The sequence below is a fragment of the Culex pipiens genome, chromosome 3 (genome assembly GCF_016801865.2).
Source record: "Culex pipiens pallens isolate TS chromosome 3, TS_CPP_V2, whole genome shotgun sequence".
NCBI classification, from domain to species: domain Eukaryota; kingdom Metazoa; phylum Arthropoda; class Insecta; order Diptera; family Culicidae; genus Culex; species Culex pipiens.
Genome location: NC_068939.1, coordinates 50,875,049 through 50,887,836, shown reverse-complemented (window position 1 = coordinate 50,887,836; position 12,788 = coordinate 50,875,049). Strand labels below are relative to the sequence as shown.

The 12,788-nt window shown below is 39.1% G+C and overlaps 1 protein-coding gene across 3 annotated transcripts in view; it reads right to left on the bottom strand.

The window, feature by feature from the left end:
* Window positions 1–388: 388 nt before the first annotated feature.
* Window positions 389–12,788, bottom strand: part of LOC120418477 (nuclear factor NF-kappa-B p110 subunit) — a 34,031-nt gene continuing 21,631 nt past the window's right edge. For 2 of the 3 annotated variants that reach the window (XM_039580914.2, XM_039580915.2), the window contains exons 2-9: window positions 7,923–8,222; window positions 7,268–7,864; window positions 7,091–7,195; window positions 6,354–6,905; window positions 6,006–6,285; window positions 2,330–2,783; window positions 1,700–2,263; window positions 389–805 (exon numbers count right to left, since the gene is read on the bottom strand). In XM_039580914.2, the coding sequence (XP_039436848.1) occupies window positions 701–805; window positions 1,700–2,263; window positions 2,330–2,783; window positions 6,006–6,285; window positions 6,354–6,905; window positions 7,091–7,195; window positions 7,268–7,864; window positions 7,923–8,222 (2,957 nt within the window). In that variant the 3' untranslated portion in view covers window positions 389–700. Of the gene's footprint in view, window positions 806–1,699; window positions 2,264–2,329; window positions 2,784–6,005; window positions 6,286–6,353; window positions 6,906–7,090; window positions 7,196–7,267; window positions 7,865–7,922; window positions 8,223–11,399; window positions 11,586–12,788 lie in introns of those variants that run through there. The other variant, XM_039580913.2, reaches the window with a different exon arrangement.

Genomic DNA, 12,788 nt, shown 5'->3' with positions numbered 1-12,788 from the left:
TTATTTATGAGCACGTGTTAGGCGCACGACCGACACAGGTAAGTTGAACCCTATAGAGTTGAGAGGTGAGATTCTGAATGATGATTTTTAACACGAGTTTTAGTACGTTCTATGGATTTCGTATAAACAGATTGTGGGTGGGTGTCATCGATTCGTCGATTCAAATGTGATGTTACAACTATTAAAAAGATTTATTAATTTTCTTGAATACTAAATCAATGCTACAAATGTTGGGAAACTAACAAGAAACCATTTTTAACCGCTGATCGTTTAGAGATTTTCCAAAGATAAGTCAATTTAATATTCTTTCTTGTTATGCTTTTATGGAGACGCACGGTGTTTATCACTTGAAAATGGGGTAGCTTTTATGTATTAAAACTTCTCGTAATAGGCTGTTCACCAAATACATTTATTCAATTATCACTAAAACATACAAATTTGTACCTTGCTTACACGGTAAATATGACTTCGTAAAATATTCGTGATTTTAGTTATAACTAGCTTACAAAACAGAGAGAAGTCACTCTTACAAAGTGTGTTCAGTCTCTCAAACATAAATCTTTCAAAGAACAGCAACAATATATTCATTCAGAAACTTCAAGCTTTAACTATATCACTGGCCTAGACTGTGATGCAACTCGTTACTACCTATCACTTAGTCGATTGAGCATAAGTATCAGCAGCTTCCACAGCTTCAGATTTACTTCATGTTCCGACAAACCATCTCGTCGATGCAGTGAATCGCTTCCTTCTGTTCCAGCGCCTGGAGAATGTCAATCAGGTGGTCCAGCTTCATTTTCTGCATCTGTGAATAAAAATAAATAAATAAGTGGATCTGATTATGACAACTCGGTAACTCATAAGAATTTTTAAAAGATTGTAAAGACCTATTATTATAAAAAAAATTTAATTTTCTAAACAAAATATCGGTAACTTTCATGCATATTCCATTTCGCGCATTGAAATGAAATTTGTTTAGCGTTTCTCGGAATTGCAAAAAAAATGTTGTGGAATTACGGGCTCTTATCGGTATTTTGCAGTGAAATTAAACTCTCAAAATTAGAAGAAAGAAATGAAACTGATAGGTGGATAGGTGACTAGTGTCTTAGAAGAAGATTGAAAAGGACGGAAACTAAGTCAGCGAACCGTCCTGGAGTCATTTTGATGACACACAGGGATGATTTGTCTGTGTAAACTTACTGAGGTTGCGACTCAGTGCTTGTACACAGTCAAATTAGAAGGTGAAAACACTTGATCACACACATACGCTTTCTCATATGGCCCTTTCGCTGACTTAGTTTCCGTCCTTTTCAATCTTCTTCTAAGACACTAGTCACCTATCCACCTATCAGTTTCATTTCTTTCTTCTAATTTTGAGAGTTTAATTTCACCGAAAAATACCGATAAGAGCCCGTAATTCCAACACAATTTAAGGTGATTAAAACAATTTGGGTAAATAAACAATCAGTCCCAATACTGAGCAAAAAAATGTTGTATGGAACTCCTTGCAATACTTGATTTTTTCAGCACTCGTCATATTTATCCAACTCGGTGAACCTCGTTGGATAAATGTACGACTCGTGCTGAAAAAATCTTATTTTTGCAACTCGTTGTATAAACTACTATATTACATGGAGTTGGAACTGTCGGTCAAGTTGAGATATCAAGATCAAGTCACCGCGCTCTTCCCAACACTTACCTCAAAGTAGCTCAGAAGCATCTCGGCGGGGTTCGGCGACATTTCCCAGATGGAGAAAAACGCATTGAAATCCAGCAACGATCCCAGCTCCTTCCAAACATTATTTTGATTCAGCAATTCACACAGCTCCGTAAGGCATGGCTCATCAAACAGCTCGCTCACAGCGCCAGCACCCTCGCCGTAGGGCACCGTCTTCAGCGGGGTCAATTCAGCAGCTGTCGGTACATGATTCTCCAACAGCTGAATTACCTCAACCCGATTGCAGGTCAGATTCATCGAAAGCAGCACACTTTCCGAGCTTCCAGCTTCCACCGGTGGCGGTGGCAGGTCATCCTGAGTCGCAGCTTCTTCATCGTCTTCGTCGCCATCCTCGATCGAGGGTTCCTTCTCCAGCAGGCCACCCGGGTTGAACCGTAACAGTTCCCGTACGATCAATTTGTTGCTCGCGTTGACCTGGTGCCTGGCGTTGGCCAGCTGCAGCGGCGTGTAGCCGGCGTTGTTGGGTTCGTCGCTGAGTGACTTGTCCACTTGCTCCAGGATGTAGTTGACCAGGTCCAGAGAATCCTGTGAATTAAAAGGATGCGATCAGAAACGAACCGTTGAAGTCTCCTTCTCTCTCGTAAAACATACACTCTCCACCGCAATGTGCAGGATATTGTTACCATGCTTCAGATCTCGTTCCGTGGGCGACGCTCCGCGGTCCAGCAACAGCTTCGCGATTCGCAAATTTCGACACATTACGGCCAACTGTAGCGGTGAATAGCCATCGTCGTTGGCCGTGTCCCACCGAAGCCCATTTCGCTTGCAGTGACTAACCAGTGCGTCTAAGGCTTCGGCACAGTTTTCCACGACGGCGCAGTGCAGGGTGGAATTGCCCTTGTAGTCGCAGCAGCTGATGCGGACACCGGCCAGCAGCAGACTCTCGACGACGGCGACCTGGTTGGAGGAAACCGCCAGATGAAGGGCCGTTTCGTTGCGGTCGTTCACCAGTCCCAACAGGTCGTGGAGTTGAAACTCTTGCAGCAGCTCGACGAGCTTGCATGATATGACCGATTCTCGGCGCTCGATGGCCATGTGGAGACAGCTGAAAAAAGGGGAAATATTTATTTGCCTGTACTTTTCAAATGTTTTTTGAGTTTGGGAATATGTTATTCAATGACTCTAATAGCAAAACTGAGTTTACAAAGGGGAAATAACAACATTGTATCTATAAATTCATTTTCGTTTGAAGTAAAGCCGTTGCAAATATTTTTTGAAGTTTATGTCCCTCCACTCTGACCAAAGTCGAGCAAGAAAATAAAAAAGTATAAAAATGAAATCACGAGCCATGGTTTCAACATTTTAATGAAAACAATGTTTTAAAATGCATTATACACCTATCCAGTTGTTTTGCTACATAAGTTTCTATTTTTGCGGTGCTGTACATTGGAATTTCTTAAAAAATCAAAACATTTTTAAAAACAACATGCTAATTATGATTATCAATGCAGAAAAATGCATTTTAGATTGTTTTCCGTTGGTTAGACTTCTATTTTCAAGGAAATTGTGAAGTTTTTTGGAAAAATATTTTTTTGTCCCCCTGATTTTTCAGACCGATTTTCAAGGGGGGTTGGGGGGCGACATGAACTTTGAAAAATATTTGCAACGGCTTAATTTTAAATTATAAATAAACAAACAATATTTTGATAGCACAACTCGACAGTTTCGTCAAGATGTAGGCTCCCTGAACACGGTCCAATCAACAGAACTGAATTTAAGTAAATTTCCTGCTTATTAAAGAAGATTAAAGAAATTTCGAATGGAACTTAAAGTAAGTAATGTGGATATAAGAGGTCATATGCAAACACATAATATAACAACTTTTTGGCTGATGAAACTTTTGTCGTGTAGACACAATTAAAAAAAAATTACATATGGTTATCACAGTAAAAAAACTCCCGTGTAAAATCGCTAGTAAAAGCATGCACATCACCTTTGTGAGCAAAATCATGTAATATTGCTTGAGGAAACGTGTACACAAAAAACAGGTATACAAGAAAAAAAATCGCATACCTCTAAAAAAAACATCAATCCTGTTAGAGTCATTTCCAGATTACCAAGTCCGCGCCCCAACCCACTATGGGGTTTCAGGCGGCCATAAATCGAAAAACCGACATACTCTAATTATTTTTTTGGTATTTTTTTTTTTCGAAAATAAACATTCTAACTAAGAAAAATCCGGAGTTTGAAAGTTGTAGGATCAAAATTCACTGAATTGCAGACCTTCAAAGGCGAAAATGGTAAGAAAAAACATGTTTTTTGACAAAAAAATGATTATTTTTCATAGTTGTACTGTGTAGCTGTTTATGTATTTTTTCCTGCATCATTATATATATTCAGAAAGGTAATTGATTCAACTTTTCAATAACATTTTTCAAAACACACTTTTACACGCTAAAAAAAATAATAAAAATCAAAAAAGATGGATTATTATTCAAAATTTAGTTTTTTTCAACTTTGTTAATGGAGTACTTTTTTTGTGTGCATTTGTGCGAACTGAAAATTTTGCAGCCTAAAATTTGAACCATGTCCTAACTTGTCTCTAAATTTCAAAGTGCACTTATGTGCACTTTTTGAGTTATGCCATTTTGAATATTTTGATTCATGCAGGAAAATTAATGATTTCGCTATACGCTTGGTTAAAAGCATATTATTTTACCTGCAGAGGAAGAAATAATGTACCTACTATGCATGTTTTGAAATTGATTTGATATTCATGACTTTGTTGGTACTTAGGTACGTTTATTAAAATTAGAAATTCATTCAAAGAGAGGTGGATTTTAACTCAAGAAGAAGGGGAGGGAGATTGAACGTAAATCAGAAACTTTAACATAGCATAAACCGCCATTCCGTGCATCAAATAGACAGAGCAAGAATATTAAAATTCACCACTTTAATGCATGTGGCCTCAAATATATGAAAAAATCGAAAATCAAACTTTTTTTTGAAAAATATCAAAATTCATTTGTTTTCATTATACTAAGTACAAACAACACAAAAAAGTCACAAAAAAGCAAAAAAATATTTTTGGCCGCTCGCTTATATGGAAATACCCCATGGTGCAACCCTCTCTATGGAGATGACTCTCACCAGATTGATGCTATTTTTAGAGTGTGCGAATTATTTTTTCTTGTGTACATGCTTTTGTGTGTACACGTTCTCTCATACAATATTACATGCTTTTTCTCACAAAGGTGAGGTGCATGCTTTATAATGTGATTTTACCATCGGTTTTTTTGCTGTGTAGTTTAGATACAACTACTTTTTTCTGATAAATTATTTTCATAAAATTACAGCTTGAATAAAATGTTCTCAACATTTTCAAAGTAACAAACAGCTCGAATAAATTCTCCTCCATCCTGAAAATCCAAAAAAATAGATAGGCTTTTTGGTTCTGTCCCCTTCATATCACCAAGTTATGTTTTCATTAGACCTATATGAATAATCAGTTAGATTTTTGAACCTCAACGTATTTTTGCTTGAAAATTAATTTAGCCAGTTCGGCGATGTTTTTTTTTGCAAAATGTGTTTTTTTTTTGTAAAAAACCCGTTTAAAACACCATTTGTCGCACCATCCTTGACATTACAAAACAATATGGGGAATCATGTTGGCGAATGAAACTCAAGTCGATTTTTCAATCACGAATTCTTTGATGATTTAAGAATAGATAATTTTGGTTCAATTTTTTTAAGAGCGTTTGAACAATAAAACACAAGAACCAACATGATGATTATATTTATTAAAACATTTATTTTTTTCGGATTTGGATTAAATTGATATATTCTAGGAAATTAAATGAGTTCTCCGAAAAATGTCAGACACTTCATAGCTCATGGAATATTGCAAGAACGATTAATATGACAGAAGGTAAATCAATTGAGACTTTATTCACAACAACGTAAACATAAGAAAATAGTCCTAAAATAGTTTAAAGTAGTTTGGCAATAAGGTAACTTCTGTTCATTTGTACGTCTTTAAGTTTTGAAATGCGTTCCTATTTTAATACATATCAAAAATTTTAGTGATTTCGATGGAAAAGTTTAAAATTATAAATTTAAAAATTGCTAATGAATTATATCAGTAAAAGTATGGCCTTTGATGATATCTTAAGCTAAGTTTATCAAATGTTGAATACATTTGGTGATGGCATCAACATAACTTTGAAATTGTACGATCACATTTGTTACATGAAACATTTGTTACATCAAACTAATAAGGACAATAATACATGTAAATCCCTGCGTCACCGTAACCCTAAATACTCACTTGACTTTGTGCTTGTTGGACGACATCCACAGTGCCGAAATGAGCTCCCGACACCGCTCGTAGTCCCGCCCAAACAATTTAATAATGGCTAGAATTTTGCGCAGAATTTCCACATCTTTGTCGTGCCGGTTCGCCTCGAGGTAACTCTCGAGAGCTCGCTCGAGCCGAACCGCCTCCTGGTGGGAACCACCAGCTGGCCCACTGCCACTGGCCACGGCATCCGTTTCAAGTTTTGATTGCTCGTGGGCTTCGCCAATTTCGTTGATCAATTTGTGCAGGTCTACAAAAAAGATGGTGGTTGATGTTGGTACCGATGGTTTTGCAATTCCTCGATGATATACCAACTACCTTCCGAGCTGCATTGAATGAAATCCCTAAAGTCACCGGAATTGAACGTGATGTCCCCGGTTGGACCGCCGGAATGGCCCTGCACATTGCTCTCCAAAATTTCCTGAATAATGCCCGACTTGTTGAACTCCTTGCTGATGGTGCTCTGGGTGACCATCGGGAAGGGCTGATGGAACGCTGGTAGCCGGCTGGATCCGGCCGTGGCCGCCGTCATCGTTGCCAGTCCACCGTCGTTCGGGACCGTCGTCGGAATCTCGCTGGAAATGTTCCCCGAGTGGACGCGCTGCCGTTTGCGGGACGAACTTGCGCTGGCCAGCATTCCCGGCCGGGGTTTGTACTTGAAGGGCACCGGTTCGCTTTGGCACTTGTCCCGGGGCCGGAACAGCTGCATCAGCACCTCGGCCGGCTCGGTGATGTCCTTGTTGCGGTACGGGGGCGTTTTGAACGCGATCGCGTACTGGTGGTGCACGTCCGCCTCCGAGAAGGTGCCCCAGTCCTGCCAGATCTCCTGGTCGAACTCGTCCAATTCATAGAATCGGATCTTGATGTTATCTGGAGGGATAGCGAGGGGAAATAAAGAGTTTTCATTTAGTCTGATTTCAGTCTTTTCTTGAAACACCATGCGACTCGATTATTTCAACAAAATCGACTTGTTAGTGCCAGAACAGAAACTTATCAACTTTGACTTAAGATCAAGCTCTAGTGTTTTACATAAAATATAATTAAAGGAAACTTACTTTTACACACTTTCTCCACAAACATGAAGACTTCCTCACCACCTTCGACGTTTCCGGCAGTCGAGCTCAACCGACAGATTTTCAATTCTCCCGTGAGGGCACTTTCTGTTAAAGATAAAAAAAAAGTTGTTTCGTCACAACTTGCCACTTATCACCCAGTTTCCATCCACTACTCACTCATATTATTAATGGCATTCGAGTACACCGGCTCGCACAGCTGCTGCCACATCCCGCTCACCGGGTCCACCTGGAACGCCTGGAAGCACAGGCACACCTGGTTCAGGTTCATCGTCTTGGCCATCTCGACCGCTTCCTTCTGCAGCTGGTGTTCCTCCCGCAGGCTAATTTCCCGGTTCATCTCAACGGCCCGCTGCCGTTTGATCTTCTTGCACAACTCCTCGGCGATGTTCTTTTTGGCGGTGTGGATGATTCCCATGCCCTGGAACATGGCCACGTACCCGGTCTCGGCGTTCACCTCGATGTCGTGCGGATCGATCAGATCGATTTCACCACTCTTGATTACCAGATGGTGCGAGTGGGCGGCCCGCTTGGACGGGTCAACCTGGAACAGCGAGCAGCGGATCTTGGCTTCACCCTGGAAGCCACGCAGCTCAACGGACGGGAAGGTTTTCTTGCTCTTTTCCGTGTGGACGCCCATGAGAGAACCGTGTGTGCCGTGCATCTCCGACTGGTACCGGAAGCGGAACTTGTCAACCGGTTGCTCTAGGATGCTCAGGTGCGGCACGGACAGCTCGATCTGGGGATGATCTGCCGCTGCAAAAAAATAAATGATTAAGTTAAAAATCCTTCAAAGAAGCTAAGTACCGCTTACCATTTCCGTGTCCGGTGGTGAAGTGGTACGTCTGCATCTGGCTGCTGCTACCGTCGTCGTAGAACGGGAAGCTGGCGGAAATGTTCAGATTTTGCATGTTGAAGGAACTGGTTTCGCTCGTCGTTGACTTTGGGGACATATTACTGGACGCACTGCTGACCGGTGAATTGCTGGAGTAGTACTTGGCCGCGGACTCGTGGCTAGTGCTGACGGCAGACGGTGAGGACGACGAAGCCGATGACTCCATCGACAGCACCGAGTAGGTCGGCGAGGACGAGAGCGGCTGCTGCAGATGTTGCTCTGTACAGGATGAGCGAAGAAACCAGAGTGGTTAGCTTGGCGCGCAGGCAGCAGCGAATATAATATTCTCCAGAGTTGGAAAAGCTGCAACTGATTCAGCTTCGGGGGCAGAACCAACCGTGTGTCGTGTGATTCATGGGCTCGTCTCGCGAGACGTGAGACTTCAAGCCGTGAAGAGTGGAAGTTGTAGTACGGTTAGTACTGGATTGTGGTAAGAGTTGGCGGGAAAGTCCGCAGGAATTGGAAACTGTTTTAAAGTTTATATCTTCTTTTTGTTATTGTTACTCGTTTGTCGGCTCCCAAATACTTGGTCTTTCAGAAGGAAACGATGCGACAATGTTTATTTTTGGTTCGACAAGTAAGTGATGTAAGTTTAATCACTATGCGTGGGTAGGAAGTTGAGATTTCCCACGTATTTCGATATTTCCTACCGGGTCAACAGTTACGCAATCAGAGATAAAAATCTTGCTCACGATTGGCTTAACCAACAGAACACACCCTCTTACTAGAAAAAGTTGCTGGGTTTAATCATCCTTACGTTATGGTGTTGAAATGTAGACAAGTGAGATATGTAGTTCGGGAATTATCAGATAAGTTGGACGGAGAGAGGCTGTTCATTACAATCATTGATCGACAGTGCAAAATATTAATAATTTATTTTTTATATATTGAAAAATACTTTATTGACGATTCAATCATATTTTGTGCTGTTGCAATTCAAAAATATTGAATTCAAAACAGAAAACATTACGTTAAAGATAAAACCAATGCACGGATTTACGAACTTAAAAAATACCAAGTTTTAAAAAACATATTTTTACAGCATTTAAAAAAAGTCATATCTACAAAATAGGGTAAAGTAAATATTATTCACAAGTCTTTCTCTATAAAAGACCGAGCCACGTAGCCCAGTGGTAACGCTTCCACCTCGTAAGCGGTATATCGGGGTTCAAATCCCGGCTCGGACCAACACAACTGGTGATCTTTTCCCTTCTGGAATCGATTCCTTAGTAAAGGGAAGGTAGTGTATCGTCACAAACTGGACCTTATCACGACACCTTAGGGAGGCGACCTATGGAATGTTAACATTAACCCTAAACATGTTAACATTAAGTTGAGAATGAAACTGCCACTGAATCCGCTTTGTTAATGCCGGCCCCGATACTCTTCAAGGGTGCTCCCCTCAGGAACTGGGAAAGATTTACTTTTTTTTACTTTTTCTCTATTAAAATCGATAAATCAGGGAGTATGAAAATAATTGAAATATCAAATTGCACTTTTTCATGAACAATAAGTTATACAAAACTTCATTTTTATTAATTGAAGACATTTTTTCACAACATAAAATTTCGACTATTTGTGAACTGTTCTAAGCGTTTGAAATATTTTTTTATAAATCAAAACAAGTATATAGAGTTTTTTATGTTTTAACACATTTGACGGCAACTTTAAATAATATAATCAACTTTTTAGCTGATTTTTTGAAAAAAATTAAACGTGTTAAATTTCTGAAAAACACAAAAAAAGTTTGGGAAGGAAATTAAAAGTAAGAATTGAGTGTTCAAGAACTAAAACGATCTGAAAAATATCTTCCAACAGCATTACTGCCCACCATTGAAAAAACGGCTAATATCCACTTTTGTCGAAAACCAGTTATTAGCACCAGGTGGTAGAGGATGTTCCAACGCATCTTCTGGAACTTGAATTTTACTGAAATAGTGTTTAGACTTGGCTGCCGATGCGAAAAACCAAACGGCTAATATGCCACTCTTATGGGAAATTGCCTTGACGGAGATTTTTTGACAAACACTAAAACGCGTTTTTCTCGGAATACTTGATTTGGCATAATAGCCGAATTTTCAATGATGGGCAGATTAGGTTGAATGCACGATTTTTGTTTTAGAATTTCAAAAAATATATAAAAAAACGAGGAAAATAAAAAATGCAAGCAGTGAAGAGTTAAAAAATTGCCTCCTTTTTTTAAACAAATTGCGTGTTAGTTTGCATTAAGTCCTATCAGCCATCAGGACCTACAGTTCTTATTAAAAAAAATCAAAAAGCTGCTTCTTCTTTGTTTTTAACATCAAAACATAAAGAAATGCGGATGTCAAATTTAAGGCATTTATTTACTGTTTTGTTTATAAAAGTTCTTGTAAACTTGCTCGATCAATATAAGTAAGCACAATTTACCAATTTTGCAATATTTTTTCACATAAATCTGAAAATTTGGTTTAATTTTTTTTTTGTTTTGCTTATTTTAAGCCTAATCCGATAGTGCTGTCCGATATTCGATTCGAACACATTTTCGTAGAGAAATTCATGACATTTTGAGAGCAATTTTAACGGTAATAAAAATATCAAATTATAAATTAAATTTCAGCATATTTAACACAGCAAAAAAATCACAGCAAAATTAGAAAATTACATGCCAAAGCAAAAAAAAAACCTTAATATTACACACTGCATGTACAACTTTTGCAAACACATAGACAAAGTTGCAACGGACGGAATTCAAACCCAGCACCAACAGTAAGGACTAGCGCCTTAGCCCACTCGGCCATCAGTCTGATGAAGAATGAAAAAGATGAACGCATATATGAGCTTGACATTTCGGTCAAGTAGGTTTCCTGTACTGATGGGCTACATATTTCAAGGTGTAATATTACATAAAATTTCATGAAATAATTAGACATTTATTTTACCTGCAGCTGGATTACGACTTTTTTTTTTGCTGTGAACAGAACACAAGACGGATTCATGTTTAAAGTTCAATTAAAGAAATGACTGATGTTCCTGAGTAAAAGAACAATCCTTATTTCAAGAATAGTAAAATTTGATGAATAAATAAAACGATCCTGATTGGAGGGCATTCAGAAAAAAAAATATGTCTTCTAATTATTATATCACATTCCCAAATTATATCATCAAATAAACTCAAAAGTAAAATAACAGCATCGTACTGAGTCACACAAGAATAGGGTTCTTTGCTGATTGAGCCACAAAAAGGGGTTCGTCACCCCCTCACTCAAATCTTCTGCGGTCACCCCGAACAATGCAATCAGCCTAATCAAATTGGCACACATTTGTAAACTGCGTGAATCATTCTACAATCGTCGCTGAAACGCCCAAACCTAACACACCTCCTTTCACCTTTGGACCAGCCGGCACAATATTTACCTCTCAAATGACGACAAAACTGCGTCAGCGAAACTCCGTAAGTAAACATGGCTCAAAATATCACCGTGCGTTGCGTGACGTCCTACAAGATTAAACTGTGCACTGCCCTACAACTGATATTTTACACACGCACGACCTTCGTCAACCAGCGCCAAACGATGAATGAATGCACGCAAGTGTGGCCCCGAAAGGAAGTAACCCATCAATGGTTACCTGACCCATTGATAAGCGGCTTATCAGCTCAGGAGGCCTCCGTCTGTTATCAGCAGCCAGTTCGAACCAACTCACATGGCTTAAACACCTTGTTTTATCTATAGGTGTCGAGTAAATTGTATTCGGAAATGGCTACTTCCGTTCGCGGCGCGAATTCGTCAGGCTGAATATAGAAGGTTCCAAAGGTTATCTTGGAGTCCCCATCATGAGACGGGTGGCGGCCAGCCTGCCAAAAAAAGTTGTTGTAGTGAATCGTTTGTTTACTAATAGACAAGCTGGGTAAGGTGGTGTTTTCGGGGTTGATTCATCCGAACCGAAATTGGCGCCAGTCAGTGAGAGTGGGAGCATATCTAATCGAAGTGATTGGGTTCGATTGGACTGCTTTTAGTCATGTAATAAGTTTGATAATAAATTAGACACATCTCTCGGTTCGATTACTCATCGATAAATCCACTGACTATTTCTAGCTTTGATTTTTGTTCCAAATTTTTCCTCCTTTTTAATGTTAAAAAATCTAATTACGTACAATTCCATTAACGGTAATTGTGAGCGTTGAATAGAAAATCAGTAGTTGTAAAGAACACCAAATCAGTAAAATTAAGCCAAAATAAATGAAATTTGATGAATGCTTCTAATGCCTCGACGCTTCGAATTAGAGAATCTAACAACTTCATGTTTTATAATTAAATCAAAGGTTTGCAAACATTTTCTAGTACTTTAAAGTAAATATTTGGCATAAAATAAGGGATTTGAAGTAAGATCATTCAGCAATGCCTTTTTTCAAAAAATGCCATTCTCAAACTTCAGCATTTTCTAGGTCAAAAAAAACTATGCTTTAGGTATACGATTGATTATATGAATGCTTCTTCTTAACCACGTATGCAGGATTGTCAGGTGAACAAAATGCAGAATATATGATAAAAACTAACTTAATCCACTTATGTGGTTGATGCCTTCCTCACTTTTAACCAACAATGGGTAATATGAGTGGTTTGGACACATATTTCAGCTAGTTTTTTGAATCCAGAAAAAAACGTACACAAATATAACTTAAGTAATCATAACAATGATGGGTCGAATGATAGATCCGGACATAGTTTACATACATTATAAGTGAGATCCGGCTTCCAAAAAGTGCATCAATATCACTTAAGTGGCCATGTCTCGAGACAGGGT